Source organism: Mercenaria mercenaria, chromosome 9 (assembly GCF_021730395.1).
Source record: "Mercenaria mercenaria strain notata chromosome 9, MADL_Memer_1, whole genome shotgun sequence".
Lineage (NCBI taxonomy): Eukaryota > Metazoa > Mollusca > Bivalvia > Venerida > Veneridae > Mercenaria > Mercenaria mercenaria.
In genome coordinates, this window is record NC_069369.1 from 57,221,750 (window position 1) to 57,238,809 (window position 17,060).

The window sequence follows — 17,060 nt, forward strand, 5'->3', positions numbered from 1 at the left end:
GATTTAATTGGCGTCTGATCTGGTTCCAAGCTGTTTGCAAAGGCTGTTAAATTCGCCTGCAGCAGGCTAAGGGTTAATATGCAAGGATGATTCAGAACCCTTGTTTGGAAGCCTCTTGTGATATGCCTATATCCCTTTTCACTTTAACAAGAAAGACCCTTGTTTAGTTGTTACTACTGCTGTTGTAACAACCAAGACTACAGCAGCCTATAAGTCTTGACATTTTCATTTACAGACAATAGCTATTGAAGCTCTTACTTGTGCAATTTTTCAATAGCTTCCTTGGTTACACTGCCCACTTCTCTCAGCCTGGCTGCTGTCATACGACCTCCATACAGCTGCATAGCCTGTGGATTAGCTGAAATTTAAATCACCTTTGCTACACATCTCACCTTTCTCTACCAGACTTCCATACAGCAGTATGGCCTGTGGATTGGCTTAAATTTAAATCATATCTGTTACATTGAAGATTGTTAATAACTGTTTGTTTTGGGTTAAGTGCCGTTTTTCAGCAGAATTTCAGTTTTGTAACAGAGTCCAGTTAACCTAACCAGTGTTCCTAGCTTCAGTACTGACCTTTTCTCCTCAAGTAACTGCCAACTTCTTCACATGAATCATAGGTTGAGGATGAAATGACTTCAGACACAATGTCTTTTATTGAGCTATCGTGAAGAATAAGTGCCTTACCCGGGGATAAAACTCGTGACCTCTTCATCTGTAGATCTAAGCTTTCCCTATTGAGCTCAGTGGGCAGGCTACACTGAAGAATTCTAAAACCTAAGTGAGCCTTCAAACCCATAGCTGGGAGGGCCAAGTGATTTTATGTCAGTGACCTTAACCACATGGTTACGGAGACCCCTTTGACAATCACTGTATTAATAATTGAATTACTTTGAATCATGTTTGATGTCACCATAACAAAATAACACCATTTTGTATTTTGTATTTTACGCTAGTGTTCCCCAGTTAATAACATTTTGACCTTGACATTGTTTCAAGTACAGAAGACCTTTGTTTATGATTGGTAAAGGAAGATGAAATGTCCATATTTCAGCAGAAAAACTAACATGTGCACCGGTATCTCTCCAGACAGAATATGTTACACTTGTTGAAAAAATTCAGTATCTATATTTCAAAAGCTAATCATACATCTGCTGTAGTATTTATGTATTTTAAGGTGGTATATAAACCAGCATGCATCTGCTGTAGTATATTTGACTTTTTACCTACATACAATTGCTGTAATTTACAAGGTAGTATACCGAACTGCACTTCTGCTTTTCCCCACCTACATACATCTCTTGTACTACATAAGATAATAAATGTACATGTACGAGGTGCTTAACTTACCTGCACATATCTGCTGTAAAATATAAATAGTTTAAGAAGCTGCATACATCTGCTGTACTATGTAAGATGGTTACTTACCCACCTATATCTGCTGTAGTATATGAAACTGTTAACCTACTTGGACACATCTGCTTAAAGTCCTATAAGGATTTTATGTTAAAAACTGCTATAGCCGCTTTCCAAATAGATGTTATGCACAATTTCATGGTTGGAAAAGCAATGCTTTCAATATTGCACACAAACTTATTTTATATTATTAATATTATTAACTTAAAACAGTTTGAATCATAAAGGGAGGTAATCAAAACAATGAGTTCAAAACTGCTTTCTACTATTATCAATAAATATTGAAATCTTTGATAAACATCTGAAACTAGATGCCCACGGGCAACATGTTGAGCCCGCCAGCTGTCAAAAGGACTGGGAGTTGCATGTGACACTCTGTCTCATTGAGGCAAACATTTATGCCAAATAAAAGAAAGATTTCTTTATGCATGTCAAAGTTACAGCCCAGACTAGCTCTAAAATGACCTTGACCTTTGAGATAGGGACCCAAGATTTGTGCAAAACACTGCGTCACATAGAGGTGAACACTTACGCCAATGTGACCTTGACCTTTGAGATAGGAACCTGGGATTTGCGAATGACACTCCATCTTACTGAAATTAACATTAATGCCAAATATAAACAAGATTGCTCCATGCTCCAAAGTTATGGTCCGGACAAACAAATCCGGATGGACGCACACATGCACGACGCACACACCAAACAGCCATTTGGACAACTATGTCTTTGCTTCCGCAAGTGGGCTTGACAAAAACAGTTACTGAAAATAGGATTGAGCAAAAAATTAGCAAATTTTAATGTTCATAACAAAAATGTGGCTGCCACATCATAAACAAAGGCATTATGATGCGTTAAGTACATACAATATTTTATCCACCTGCATACATCTGTTGTTGAATATGAGTTGTTTAATCTATTGCATACATCTGCTGAAGAATAAGTGATAGTTTTCCTACCTGCATACATCATGTACATCTGCTGTAGTATATGAAATAGTTATTATGCAATATTTTACCTACATGCATACATCTGCTGAAGTATATGCAATATTTTACCTACCTGCATACATCTGCTGAAGTATATGCAATATCTTACCTACCTGCATACATCTGCTGAAGTATATGCAATATTTTACCTACCTGCATACACCTGCTGAAGTATATGCAATATTTTACCTACCTGCATACATCTGCTGAAGTATATGAGGTGGTATCTGTGCAACATGTGGCATTAAAGATGTCTGTCTCAGGTTGTCTGGGTTGTGTGGCTGGTGGTTTCCTGCAATATAAAATACAATACAGATATGATTTTGTCCCAGAGAACAGAAAACAATTCCTCAACAAAAACTATGATGGCCCAATATCATTTATCTGAATACCATTGCTTTTAAGTCTCTTAACACTAAAATGTCCTAAAAATAAATGGTCATAATCATATACATGAATTCTTCTCATGACTTATACCACATTCAAGGCCTCCTCTGCCATTCGCCAATGTATAGCCAAATGCTACAAACTCAAAGAACTGGCTACAGATTTTTGAAAGTGGCTACAAGTATTTTATTAAAGTGTGGCCAAATTTCAGCAATTCAGCTTCAATTTCGCATTTCTCTCAAAAAGTGGCTACAACTTTCTGAGGCCCAGGGGAGGCCCTGACATTAAAGTGTTTTTCTTTTGCATAAGGCACAAATAAGATTAGCTTTTTACCTGAAAAACTGATGAAGAATATGAGAATTGTATTATAAAGGACGGAACTCAAATTTTTACTCCTTAGATATCAAATGCTATTTCTGCACCTGTAGAATTTCCTGTGGAGAGATACTAAGTCATGTTTCAGGCATTTGTTATACATGTTATATAGTCAATAACACACTGTAAGGGTCCAATTGTTCATGTTATCAATCTAATAAAAAATTTCTAATGCTATGCATTATGGAATTCATGGGAGATTGTGTACTTTGGTCAGATTGTTTGCATCATGTAGTGGAATTAAGAGATACCTTACCTGGCTGCTGAACCACTGATGTACCATTTGGAAAAATTTTGATCACCTGAGGCTGATTTGACGGCTGTGAACTCACATTTTGTTCTGAAAATGTATGCAAGTAAAAATAATTTGATAGGCCACTATGTTTCAATTGAACTCCTAGTTTTAATTGTTAATTCTATTTTAAGCCCTTTTTCTCCTTATGCACAAACATAGTAATTGTTTTCCTTTCTTACATGTTCCACGAATCACCGTATACACATAGTCTCACCTCAAGTGTATAATTATGCTACATAGACACATAACATCTGAGGAGAAAATCTGTTTATCACACATTTGGCATGGTTGTAGTGAAATAACACCTTACCATATGTGTTATATTATGCTACTGAAATAACATTTTTGTGCTGATGCTGTTTTTTGCAGGGGCACAAAACTGATCAAATGCTAAGCTATATTATTCCACTTTTTAAATGAATTAAATAGGAAATAACCCTCATTTAACATCTTCTATTTAGGATATACATATGTATCTGTAGGTAAGTAAGCAAAGTGTAATTTACAGGGATTCTTCCAAAATCAAATTACACCATGATGTTTAACCTTTAGGCTGCTGACGGCAAGTGATACTGTCTTTGCAACCATGATGTTTAACCTTTAGGCTGCCGACGGCAAGTGATACTGTCTTTGCAACCATGATGTTTAACCTTTAGGCTGCTGACGGCAAGTGATACTGTCTTTGCAACCATGATATTTTACCTTTAGGCTGCTGATGGCAAGTGATACTGTCTTTGCAACCATGAACGTTTAACCTTTAGGCTGCTGACGGCAAGTGATACTGTCTTTGCAACCATGACGTTTAACCTTTAGGCTGCTGACGGCAAGTGATACTGTCTTTGCAACCATGATGTTTAACCTTTAGGCTGCTGACGGCAAGTGATACTGTCTTTGCAACCATGACGTTTAACCTTTAGGCTGCTGACGGCAAGTGATACTGTCTTTGCAACCAGTGCAGACCAAGATCAGCCTGCACATCTGTGCAGTCTGATCATGGTCTGCACTGTTCACTATTCAGTCAGTAAATTTTCAGTGAACACACCTATGAATTATAAGTGGTACTCCCAAAATTGAATGATGGACGAGTCCATTTTAGAAATATAGCAGGGTAAAGGTTAAACTAAAGGCCACTCTAACTCAATTCAAGTACACATTCTAAGACAATGTAAAGCGTACCACAATTATGCGAATCATTGCTTTGCGAGTTGCCTTAATTAAGTAAAATACACATACTAAATACAAACTGCATGAACCTCTTAGTTCACTAGGAATTAAGGATAAGGAATGGGTGTATTAAAAAGCTTTTAGTGTACCTTTCTTCACAACACTACCATCAGGACGTATCATTATTACATTTGGTTGACCCACACCTTGTGACTGGATAACTTTTGGTTGACCCGCACCTTGTGACTGGGCTTTCTTTCTGTTCAAAACTGCAACAATAGTTACAATACAGACTTATGATCAGATATCTAGCAAAATAACGTAAACAAGCATGCCTATAAGATTAATTTTTTGTCATCTTTTATAAGATTCAATTATGATTAGTGTCAGCTGAAAAATGTGTGTTTGTTTCTTTGGATTTAATGCCATTTGTCAACAGTATTTCAGTTAAGTAATGGCAGGCAGTTAACCTAACCAGTGTTCCTGGATTCTGTACCAGTACAAACCTGTTCTCCACAAGTAACTGCCAACTTCCCCACATGAATCAGCAGTGGAGGATGAATGATTTCAGACACAATGTCTTTTATCAAATCATCATGAAGAACATATGCCTCGCCCTGTGATCGAACTCATGACCTGTAATCCATAGATCTGCGCTCTCCCTATTGAGCAAAGTGGACTGGCCAGCTGAAAAATGTGTAAGCAAGTGATATTCACTCTAGATTCTGTATACAATGAATTATGCATTTTGTCTCTATTTTTCTAGCCTGCTATGACATATTTTCAACTTTCATGCACCTATTATTTTCTTCTTACCCAGTTCAATATCAGTTTCAGTATTAAGAATCTCTGTATCTGTGATACTTCATATTTCATGTCTCTCTCTGTTATGCTGTCAGTAACAAGGACCGCAATGGAAATAAGGGTTTTAGTCTCTTTTTAGTGTAATCCTTGGTACTGATATGCATGATATGGTTCATTACTCATGTTTGTGTATTTAACTTTTTAAATTATGCAACATGATTGTTACTCTAACAATGAATGCACTGTGTTACAAAATAAATCTATTTATCTAGAAATAAGAAATAGAACTGTTTTTGTGACACATCTCTTACCTTCCACATTTTGTTTGATTTTCATTGTTAAATCTGTAATATTTTTTGTTATATTATCTATGTTTGCTCTTAATTTTTCCCCTTTGTCAGGTAACTGCGACATCTTCACTGTGGCTACTAAACTCTGAAAAAGAATTTAATTTTACTAAATACTGTTTGGTTAAAATGAAGGAACATGTTCTTGGTCTTACATTTAATCATAAACTAAAAACGTGTCCTCCAGACATGCTAGAGAAGAAACAAGGAAGCCTGCACACAACTGGTCTTTGATTAATAAGAAAAGGTTATAAGTCTGGGGATTATGGTACATTCTTCATCAACATATGTGTACATCCTCAAACCATTCACAAGTGTGAAAGTTTGAACCTAGCGCACTCAATACTGAACAAGCCCAATACCAAGGCTTTTTCCCCTATGAAGCTACCTGTGGTAACATGAAGCAGTCCCAAAGCAAAAAAGTACGGTTTTTGTCTTAATTCTGAACATAAAATACCCAACTGTTCATTTTGATTTTGCTTGCTGTTCAACAATGGTTTCGTTAAGCCTAACTTGTGAACTAGGCACAAAAATAAATCAAGCATTACCACTGCAGTTTGATATGATTATCAGATTTATAAACTGTTTGTTTTGATTTAAGCAACATAACAGAGGTCCTAACACATATCACATCTCTCCAGCTTTTAATGCCTCTAAGAGCCCCATCAATATAATTTTTGGTACAGATGCCATGGGCACTCGGGTATAATAATGACTGTTTGCAAACCAGCTGGATATTCAAACATCTATATTAAACTTTATGTCAAAACACCTCAAGATACCTGAATAGTAAATACAGAAAGTTTAAAAGCACAGTGTGCAGAACTTGTAAAGAAACCTTGTGACACACACCTAGCCTTGAAAAACGGGTGAGAAAAATTTCCAAAAAATCAGATCCATAAACTTTACCTTTTGTTTCTCTAATGTCTTTGACAGTTCATTTCTCCTTGCTATGTCTGCTTTAACCATCTGTTCAAGTTCTTCAGTGGCTGGTTTAAACCCCTGTGTTCCATGAGACTGTGCCGGCTCCCTTGGCTGAATCCATTGCTGGGACTGTTTAGGTGGTACATGTATCACATTTGGAGCTGGGTGCTTGTTCAGTGATTGAAACGATTCCATTGGCTGTTTCTTTCCCATTCCAAAGGTCTCCCTAATGTTATCTGGTTTCTTTGTTTCTCTATTTGAAGAGTCCTGCCTCTGATTATGCTTGACTGGTTCAGGCACTGGACTCTCCTCATCTTCAGTAAGATCAATAACCTCAGGGGAACGAGTCAGAAATTTCTCTCTGTTTCCTGGCTTAGCAGAATTAACATCTAATGAACCAATTCCATTTTGTGAACCAGACTGTAGCTTTACCTTGTTTTCCTGCGTATCAAAACTGCTGCCAGACTGGCTACCACCAGACTTGATTCTCAACCTCTCTGACAAAGACAAGCTGAACATTTCACTATTCTCATCAGCAATTTTTGCTTTTTGATCAGTATCCTTCATCATTAAAGAACTGTCTGATTTATCGGATCTCACCATTTTCCCAATGTCTTTTTCAGTTGTTCTAGTCAAACTTGTAGACTTTTTCAGCTTTAACTTATTATCTTTCTTTTGTGGGTTCAATCCAGTCTGTTGATCACTTTTTCCAGATTCTTTAGCTTTTCCATTTTCAATAAATGTTCCAGTTTTTTCATCAAGATACGTGTCCGTCTGATCAATACTCATGTTTGCAAGATCTATACTAACATCAGCAACGTCATCTGTACTCATAGCTCTTTCCTCTCTAATCCCTGGATTTGCTAACAGTGCAATTTCTGAAGCTTTTCCTTCATCTTTCTTTTCTAATCCCTTTGTTACCTCATCAACTTTTTCAAGTTCATTCTCTGGTTTAGCTGGACTTTTTGACTTTGCACGTTCACGATATACAGCTAAACTGATTTTCTGTTTTTGCTTGCCCGATTCCATTGTAACCTTGGAATCCTTCCCCCCAATATCAGGTCTACTAGAAGACGATTGCATGTAATTCAAGTCTTTCAATGGCTGATGATTTTTTGGCTGAAAAAAAAAAAAGACACTGCATAAAAGGTAAGCTTTATCATGTTTATAAAGTACATAACAGCAAACATACAACAAGTTCCTGTGGCCAGAAAGCTTTGAAACTTTCAACAGGGTCTAGGTATTCAGCTACCGTCATGAAATAATATTTCTCTGAAAGCCCAGATGGGACTGACTTTAGTCTGCTGAAAATTTAACTCACATGAGCACTGCTTCATTTTGCAAACCATTAGAAAATTTAAACATGTGTCACAACCATTTGGAATCATTTTGAACTCTAGATTAACAATCTTTTGTTACAGGATTATTCTAAATTTTAGTCACTACTGAACAGGTGGCAAGGAATTATGTACACTAAAAGTTTCAAAATTTAATCATGAAATACCATTTTTTTAAAGTTCAAAACAGCCACGATTCTAACAAAACAGAAGAGAACTATGGCTCTTAAGCCAACTTACCTATTTAGTGATAATACACAAGTGCACAAGCTTTCAAAGATTTAACCCAGGATTCAAATTTAGCAATATTTTCCACTAGCTAAAATTAGCTAATTAATGCCCTTTTTTAGCTCATGAGTGCCTTTTTTGTTAACTAGCTAAAAGGAAAAGTTACTAGCTAAACAGTAATCAATATTTAATTATTCCATCACTAGTTAATATTTTTCTGGAAAAAACTTACTTAACTAGAGCTATCACTAAAGATGATGAATGTACCCCCCGCAAGCACTGACACAGTACATTGCAATTTGACGCACACAAGATTGCATAATTATGTGGACTGTATGTATATAGACTTTATGTATACAGTATAGTAACAAAAAACAAAGTCCCATAACTATGCAGAATATTTATCTAAAAGAATGTAACATGCACCATGCACAACTAGGGTTGGTACTGATCACTTGTGTGAAGTTTCATTAAATTGTGTGTAAGGGTTTGGTAGATTAGGCACGCACAAGATTGCATATGCAGACTGTATGTACATAGTATGTTAACAAGAAACAAAGTCCCATAACTCTGCAATTTTTGTCGCTGAAAGAACCTAACATGCCCCATGCACAACTACTGTTGTTACTGATCACTTGTGTGAAGTTTCATTAAATTGTGTCAAGGGGATGAGGAGAGATGGTGCGCACAAGATTGTGTCTATGTATATAGTATAGTAACAAAAAAACAAAGTCCCATAACTCTGCAAATTTTTTTTCTGAAAGAACCTTACATGCCCCATGCACAACTACTGTTGTTACAATACTGATCACTTGTGTGAAGTTTCATTAAATTGTGTCAAGGGGATGAGGAGAGATGGTGCGCACAAGATTGTGTCTATGTATATAGTATAGTAACAAAAAAACAAAAGTCCCATAACTCTGCAAATTTTTTTTTCTAAAAGAACCTAACATGCCCCATGCACAACTACTGTTGGTACTGATCACTTGTGTGAAGTTTCATGAAATTCTGTCAAGGGGATAAGGAGAGATGGTGCGCACAAGATTGCGTCTACGGACAGACGGCCAGACAGACAGACAACCTGAAACCAGTATACCCACCTTTCCAACTTATTCATTGTTTCATATCTATAACTAGAGCTATCACTGATGCCGCTTTGATTTTTGGGAAAGTAAAATGTTGTCATCATGACCTTTAAGAATAACCTTGATCTTGAACCTAACGATCTGGGATGAACACTCTTTATGTAGACTTGATGAGGTAGACAAGGGATGATACTTTTATGAAAATCTTCCCAGTAGCTTAGAAGATATGGAGCAGACACATAGTTAAGCTGTTTGTACACTGACCTCCAAATGTATGTCACCTTAATGAGGTAAACAAATGTTGTTAGTTCTATAATAATCTCCAAGCAGCTTAGACAATATGGAGCAAACACAAGGTTAAGCTATCTGACATTAGACCTCCGAGTGTAACACTGACCTTGGACCTAGTGGTCTGGAATCTGTATCTTGGAGTACAATGATCAAAATTGGAGTACTGACTTATAAATCCTCTGGTGAAGGGCAGTCAAGTTAGTTTATAAATCAGATGAAATCAATTACCCTTATCAGTTGTTCTGGTACTTTGGTTCTTCTTTCAGAATCCATTCCACTTTCCACCCAATGATTCACTTTCTACAGTCTGAATTGCTGTATGTTTTCTGGAAACAATCTGAAACAGTTACAAGTAAATAATGCTTCGTAGTGACTGTATTTCATCCATTAAATACAAGCAATAAAGAAAGTTCCCAAAATGGAGACTATATAAAACTTGCAGAATAGTCATAAAACATGTATAACCTTTTGTTTTTGTTGCAATCTCAATTATAGCTGCATGCATATTAAAAAATTCTCTTCCTCTCCAGGAATTTCATTAAGGGCCGGGAGCGAGGATTTCCCCCTGCTGTAGTGGTCTGAAGTCTCGGTGTAACTTACTTTTTCTGCAGCAAATAATGTTCCATAATGGGAGGACCCCTAGATCCCCTTCTACTCTGCCTCTTCACCTTCTACTACAGCAACTGATAAAACCTAGGTGTCTCTCAGATATTATAGAACTGAACTGAATAGGTAAACAAGTCAACAATACTGCGCAAACATTTATCGATGATGTATACATGCTAATGCATATTTAATCAATAAGGTGGGGTGCAAACTGGACAAAACCCCTCCAATCTCACGGGAAAAGTGACCACGTCCTCTGGCAGCTATTTTTCTTGACAAATAAAAATAATTTCAACAATTTTGTTAGAATTTCAAGAAATATCTTTAAAAACGATGGTTGGCGAATTGTAATATTAATAAGACAAGAAGTTTATGAGGTTTTCATATCATTTGTGTTATTCTATCATCTATCTAACATTTTTAAAAAAGCAAAACTTAACACCACACTTTAGCAATGTAAATGGTTTCTCTTTTAACTTTTCACAAAGGTTTTGTAGGGGTGCAATTTTGTTTTGTCTATCCTTGGTCCTACGACAAATATTGACAGCAGTGGTCTGGAAGACACTTGTGTACCTTTATCATTTTTTAGATATATCAATATTCTTCTAAATATTCTGAGCGAAATGTAGAGCTCTTTAAAACAATAAACAGCGTCATTAAGGGCAAACGCCTAATTTGTCTGTCATTTCACTCAGCGTTGCACAATCAGCAGAGTGAAAAGAAAAGACACCCTCGTCCAATCAGGCCGACTGTTGTATAAATCTTTCATTTTGATAAATTATCTATAAATTAATTAGTATAATGCGTTATCAAGTAGTCTGATTTGCAAACATCAGTCACCTGGCATGGGTCAGTCTAGGTCACAAATTTGTTCTTAAACAGCGTTGCCAGTCTATTTTTTTTTTTTTAAAGAAAATTATCCCTTTCCACACCCCAGTAACTTCAAAATACCCAACTTCCCTTCCTCAAAAAGCCCCCTTCCCATCTGGTCCCTCGAAATAACCCTCCTGCCCTCCCATTCATTTGTAAAATACCTCCTCCCAGGCTTGAGAACTGCTTCATTACTACACAAACAAAATACTTCTCAAAATTGTTGAGCTAAAAACATTGATAGTTCAGTCCGGACAGCTGGATTTCCAGGAATGTCAGTGCTACTTTCAGTTTCATTTTCAGCAATATAAAAAATATTTGAAAACTGCCTCGCGGAAACAGATGACAATTTAATTTAAGAACACATATCAAATTGTTTTAATTGAGAAAATGACAATAGTTATTTTTATCAATTTGCAAATGCTTACAGTAAGATAAATAAATCAAACATAGACTTATCGCCAGTTTAATTTACAAAATTTTCACTTCCGTAATTTTGAAATCTCGCGGTAGCTGCCAAAGTTGAAAAACTAACCCAACGAGATTTAACCACAATAAATATAATCATCATCATAATGATAATCGCAATTTAGCGATAAAATTTTTCATTTTGCAATATCATAGATCACACGAAACACATTTTAGCAGAACGTTATAAAATAAGTTTGTTAAGCAAAATAGATTAATACTGTGGATATAAAACATTAAAAAAGACAGAATTACTGCAGTATATTTTTTCGCACAGATTTTAAATCTACAGTAGCCTAGTATTTTAAAATAAGCAAGAGTCAGTTATATATCTAGTAGAAACGAAACTACACAGTTCTGGATTTCTACTACTTTGAATATACTCTTCTATAACACATGTATGGTAAATTAAAGTCATCATATTCTGTCATCATGTATATCAAGGTACAGTCTTTCTAAATGTCTCTTTCACTTTACATATACATACTATCTCTGAATGGAATGTTACTGTATTATCTCTGAATGTCTCTGAACACATAAATAACTGTTTATCATCAAACCACTCAAGACGTGTAACATGTCCGGGTCTGAAACATACATTACAACAATAATAAAAGATAGGTATGATATCAAACAGATATCATACAGATAATCATATATCATACATACAATAGATATCATACATACTATAGATATCATGCACACAATAGATATCAATTACACTATAAACCATAGAAAAGTTTTATTGTAGTGCTTTTTATGTTGCTTTTAGGTTTTTGCTCATCTCCTTCTATCACTGTTGCGCTTTGTGCTTTCTCTACACTGGTTGGACAGATTAGACATTCAAACGTCAGTAAGAGCCCTGTGATATGATTGCTTGATCACTAACTTTGTTTTTGTTTTAAGATATATATATGTACTTACAAAAGTGATTTATACTGTCACGTCCAAAGCTACCTGAACACTTAACTTCATTAAGCGAAATATCCCATGCAAAAACCCAAAAGTTCGGGAATTAGCTTGTAAAGCTCTAGTCAGGCCACAGCTGGAATATGCTAGCTGCGTCTGGAGCCCATAACATAACATTCACCAGATCGAAATGATTCAGCGGAGGGCAGCGCGATGGGTTAATCATGACTACTCCCCTTACAGCAGTGTCACAAACATGCTAAATCAGTTGGGATGGAGTACCCTTGAAAATTGGAGATCTGATTCACGCCTCCTTATGTTCTATAAAATAGTGAATGGTTTGGTTGCTGTACCACTTCCTCCTTATATCAGCCCCACATCCCGTCTAACAAGACATATTCATGTATGTATACTTAACTATTCAAGATACTGACTTCAGGCTTAGAATATAGGAATTAAGGTCCTATCCCCACCCCACAAAAAATCTTTCAATTTTACTTCCTCCTTATCTGATCTAGAACTTCGGGCGCATATCGCACCGCTTTGTGGAGCTCTTGTTCTGCTTATATCACTACGATACCATGAAAAACATCCTCCATGCAATTCTTATTTTTGTTTTTACAGGAACAGGCTGCAGTGCGAGTTTAAAATTTGCGGAAAAAGGAGAATGTCCAGAAGGATTAAGAGATGATGGAACCAGTTGTTGGAAGGATTCCTATGGTAGAGGGGCTGGACGTATTCCGGACAAAGCTCCGTGCCCGTCCGGTACCCGGGATGATGGGACAAGTTGCTGGTTAGATTCATATTATGGAATCCCGGTGCGACATACTTTTTGCGTTTTGCTTTTTGCCATTTGCGATTTGCTTTTTGCACCGGTATTGCATATTAAACTACACCCAAAACGCAAAAAGCAACACGCAGAAAGCAAAAACCATGAAACAAAACACGAAACACAACAGTTAAAAGAAACAGCAAGAATCAAGACGCAAAAATACCATAAAATTAAAACGCTAAAAGAATAAAACATATTGTATAGGGATTTCGTAAAATGCAGCCGATCTCACTGCTATAGAAATTCAAAATACTACCAATTATTATTTTTAAGGGTGCTTTAATTACATTGATTTCTTGTGTTCGGCTTATCCCTGTGCTAGGGGACTTGAGAGGTGTTGCACATTTCATTACCTCTCATAAACAGACTCAATCAAACCGAGTCTGCTATTATTCTCCTTGGTTGCATTCTTTGCTTCCAAAGGATCTTTTTACAGTTTTTATTACTTATAGCTATAGGCGTATATATTTTAAAACGCAAACTAGCAAAAGACAAATAGCAAAATGCAAGAGGCAAAACATAAATGCAAAAAGCAAAACGCATAAAGCAAATAGCAAACAGCAAAAAGCATGTCGCACCGGGATTCCATAGTATGGCAGGTCGCATCCCTGATAAAGCCCCGTGTCCGTCCGGACTCCGTGATGACGGCACGAGTTGTTGGAACGATGCTCACATATACGGGGAGGATGCTGCTGTACATTCTGGGGCTATTGTGGCAAATGCAGAAGAGGCTACAATAATGACGGATGTACTTGTAGGGAAACTGATGTTGGTATCAAGCTGACACTGTTCCAGAGACAAACATGTCACAGCCATGAAGAAAAATACGGCTCTCTTTGCTATCCTAAATGTAAAAATGGATATCATGCCGTCGGGTGCTGTATTTGCGAACCGGAAGGAGGTCCACGAATCGTAGAAACGGTTTTCCAAAGGCACAGGTGTCATGACGATGAGGAATTATACGGCGCACTCTGCTACCCTAAATGTAAAACTGGATACCGACCTGTTGGTTGCTGCATATGCGAACCAAATGAAGGCCCAGGAATAAAGATGACACTTTTTGATCGGTCTTTTTGTACCGTACATTCAATCAAATTTCTTTCACTATGTATACAGATTGCCAGCTGCCCAGTTCTTGACCTTGCGGACAAAATAACAGATTTGGGAATAAATTTGACCACTGAAGAAATAGAACAGCTGAAGAAAATGTTGAAATTGTACGGAAAATTTATAAGTCGCACCGCAGATGAACTATAAATACCTTCAACATTCCTGTTTGGTTAACTACATGAATGATTACTCGGTTATTTTTGTTGTTGTTTTCTTTTCTCCATGTACTGACAGGCTGGTTGGAACAACATCAGTGAGTGAGTAACCTAACTTAATGTCAATACATATAAGACACTAGCGCGAATAACTGTTTTTATCACCTAAAACTGCCTATCTTTGCTGAAATATTACCGCATGGCTCAGAGTAGTAGGTTAGTATTTGAATATCAAATCTGCGCCCGTGGTTTGCAAGCGATGTACAGACAGCATTATGTACTCATAAACAAAATCATATTTCTTCCCTTCATCGCAATTCCTTTGATAAATACGTTTAGACATAATTTGATTTCCCTGTTATTGTATGAATAGAGAGGTACACTGACAAGTAAATATTATTAAAACTTTATTACTATCTTTCCTAGTTCCGGTATAGATGAATTTACACTCAGCTCGTTCCTCAGTAACGGAAGTAAAATTTCTCGCATGCGCACTCTACGTAGAGCAGAAAGACTTGATCGCATAATGTAAACTAGGATAGCTTTAAAAAGCCAGAAAGCGCCTCGCTTAGCTCTTGTTATGAGAGGGCAGGGATGGAGCTCAAAGTGATATGTCATTGAAAAAGGGTCTATGAACGTTTATAGTTCCGCCTCTATAGGCCCAGTGGTAGAGCGTTCGCTTCTAGTGCGCAAGGTCGTGAGTTCAATCCTTGGCTGCGTCATACCAAAGACGTAATAATGGTACCAGAAATTCCCTTGCTTGGCGCTCAGCATTAAAAAGGAAACAGGCCTCCCTTCCCTCATACACTCACCGAATGTCAATTAATTAATTGTTTCTCACTTTGCCTAAAATGATTACAAACACGTATCCAGTCCCTGAAATATTTCCAGTGTGAGATCCTAATGGCATTTGTTTTCAAATACGCAAGCTTCTAAGTGTTCAACTGGCTCAGTTACCCATAGTTTCCGTAACTGTTAAGCTCATTTCAGAAGCGATTGATGCATTATTCTACTTGCGATAGATTGGTCCTTTGCGTGTCATTGAGCAATTTTTGTTCATTAAAGATGGCGCGGCCTTATGGGGCAATATGGCTTTTGTGCGCCAGCTTTCGATTGGTCACTTTTCATAAAAGAACCGCCATTATGTTTTAGGTTGTTTGCTTGCTTTTTGTAATGTAAGGCAAAAGCTGGGAGCCAGGAATTGGAGATGTTCGACGTTTTCGGTAGTTTTCATAGTAAAATCCTATCGTAATACTGACTCGCATAACATTTCAATCAGTTTGATCAATATGTGCCTGTATTATAATAAAATACCAGTGCAGGACAAAGCAAAACTATATTTATGTAATTCTTTGCAGACCCACTACTGCCTTTCTTTGACTAATGCGCATTAAAACTGATAATAAAAGACTCATAATAAGCGGGCAGTAAACTATTCTTCAGCCATATTGATCTTTCATTTGGACAAATTTAGATTAAAGAAAAATGGGATATTGATATATTCCATCAACTTAAAATTTATATTTTATGTGCATTGCATAAGATGATCTGACAGAACTTACAACCTGTCTCAGTTAACTTATATAATAATATCACTAAAAGTCAAACTTAAAGGGTAAGGAAAACCTGAAATAAGTTAATTCTATATGAAAGCCATCCTCAAGCCTTTCATAACGCTGAAAGAATTTTTAAAATCGGACCACTATTGAAAAGGATATGGCAGTTTGAAATTTAAGAAAATGGCTGATCATGGAGGCATGCAGCCATTTTAGTGTGTTTATGACGTCATTTTACACACTGCTAAATTCTTTATTTAGGAAATAACCTTTTAAATAGATTAATTTTCATATGTTTCTTAAGTGTAAGATGTAAAACATAATAATTTCTTTCATAGTTGGAAAAAGTAGAGAAATTATTTTACAGAAATAAGTAAATACAGTTCAAATGTGTATCCAAAGATTTAACAAATACGCCATTTTTTTTTGTTGCCATAGATACAAAATGGCCGCCAATTTGATCAAATATTTAATTGCTCATTACTTTCTCATTTTTACTCCGATTTTGAAAATTCTTTCACTTCTTTAAATGATTTCAGAAATCCCAGCTGATGAAATTATATAAAAACAACATTTCCTTTTCCTTTAAAAATGAAAAAGTTAAAACAAGTCTAGTTGAAGTAGACATTTATTTTCCGTTCATGGAATTAAAAAACCTAAAAAAGCTTAAGATTTTCGACGAGATAACAGTATTCTTCCATCTGATGTATCCATCTCCACTATATATACACCTACAAAGTCCCGCATGCTAAATTTGACAAGGACAGACATACTTTCCCACCGACTTTGATTTTTTATCAATGTCAATTAATTGTCTTGCCTATAAAACCCTATTAAGACTCTAGGTAAAATTGAATCTCAAATTTGGAGCCCTCACACACAAAATGATCTAAAGAGGTTAAACATAGCACGGAG

General features: G+C 36.4%; 1 protein-coding gene across 6 annotated transcripts in view; it reads right to left on the bottom strand.

Annotated features, from left to right (window-relative positions):
- Window positions 1–11,640, bottom strand: part of LOC123547197 (transcription termination factor 2-like) — a 48,641-nt gene extending 37,001 nt beyond the window's left edge. The window contains exons 1-8 of one of the 6 annotated variants that reach the window (XM_053551463.1): window positions 11,544–11,640; window positions 9,868–9,976; window positions 6,684–7,817; window positions 5,739–5,862; window positions 4,773–4,892; window positions 3,421–3,504; window positions 2,596–2,694; window positions 259–358 (exon numbers count right to left, since the gene is read on the bottom strand). In XM_053551463.1, coding sequence (XP_053407438.1) covers window positions 259–358; window positions 2,596–2,694; window positions 3,421–3,504; window positions 4,773–4,892; window positions 5,739–5,862; window positions 6,684–7,817; window positions 9,868–9,912 — 1,706 coding nt within the window. In that variant the 5' untranslated portion in view covers window positions 9,913–9,976; window positions 11,544–11,640. Of the gene's footprint in view, window positions 1–258; window positions 359–2,595; window positions 2,695–3,420; window positions 3,505–4,772; window positions 4,893–5,738; window positions 5,863–6,683; window positions 7,818–9,867; window positions 9,977–11,279; window positions 11,504–11,543 lie in introns of those variants that run through there. The other 5 variants (XM_053551465.1, XM_053551466.1, XM_053551464.1 and 2 more) reach the window with 5 other exon arrangements.
- Window positions 11,641–17,060: the final 5,420 nt, after the last annotated feature.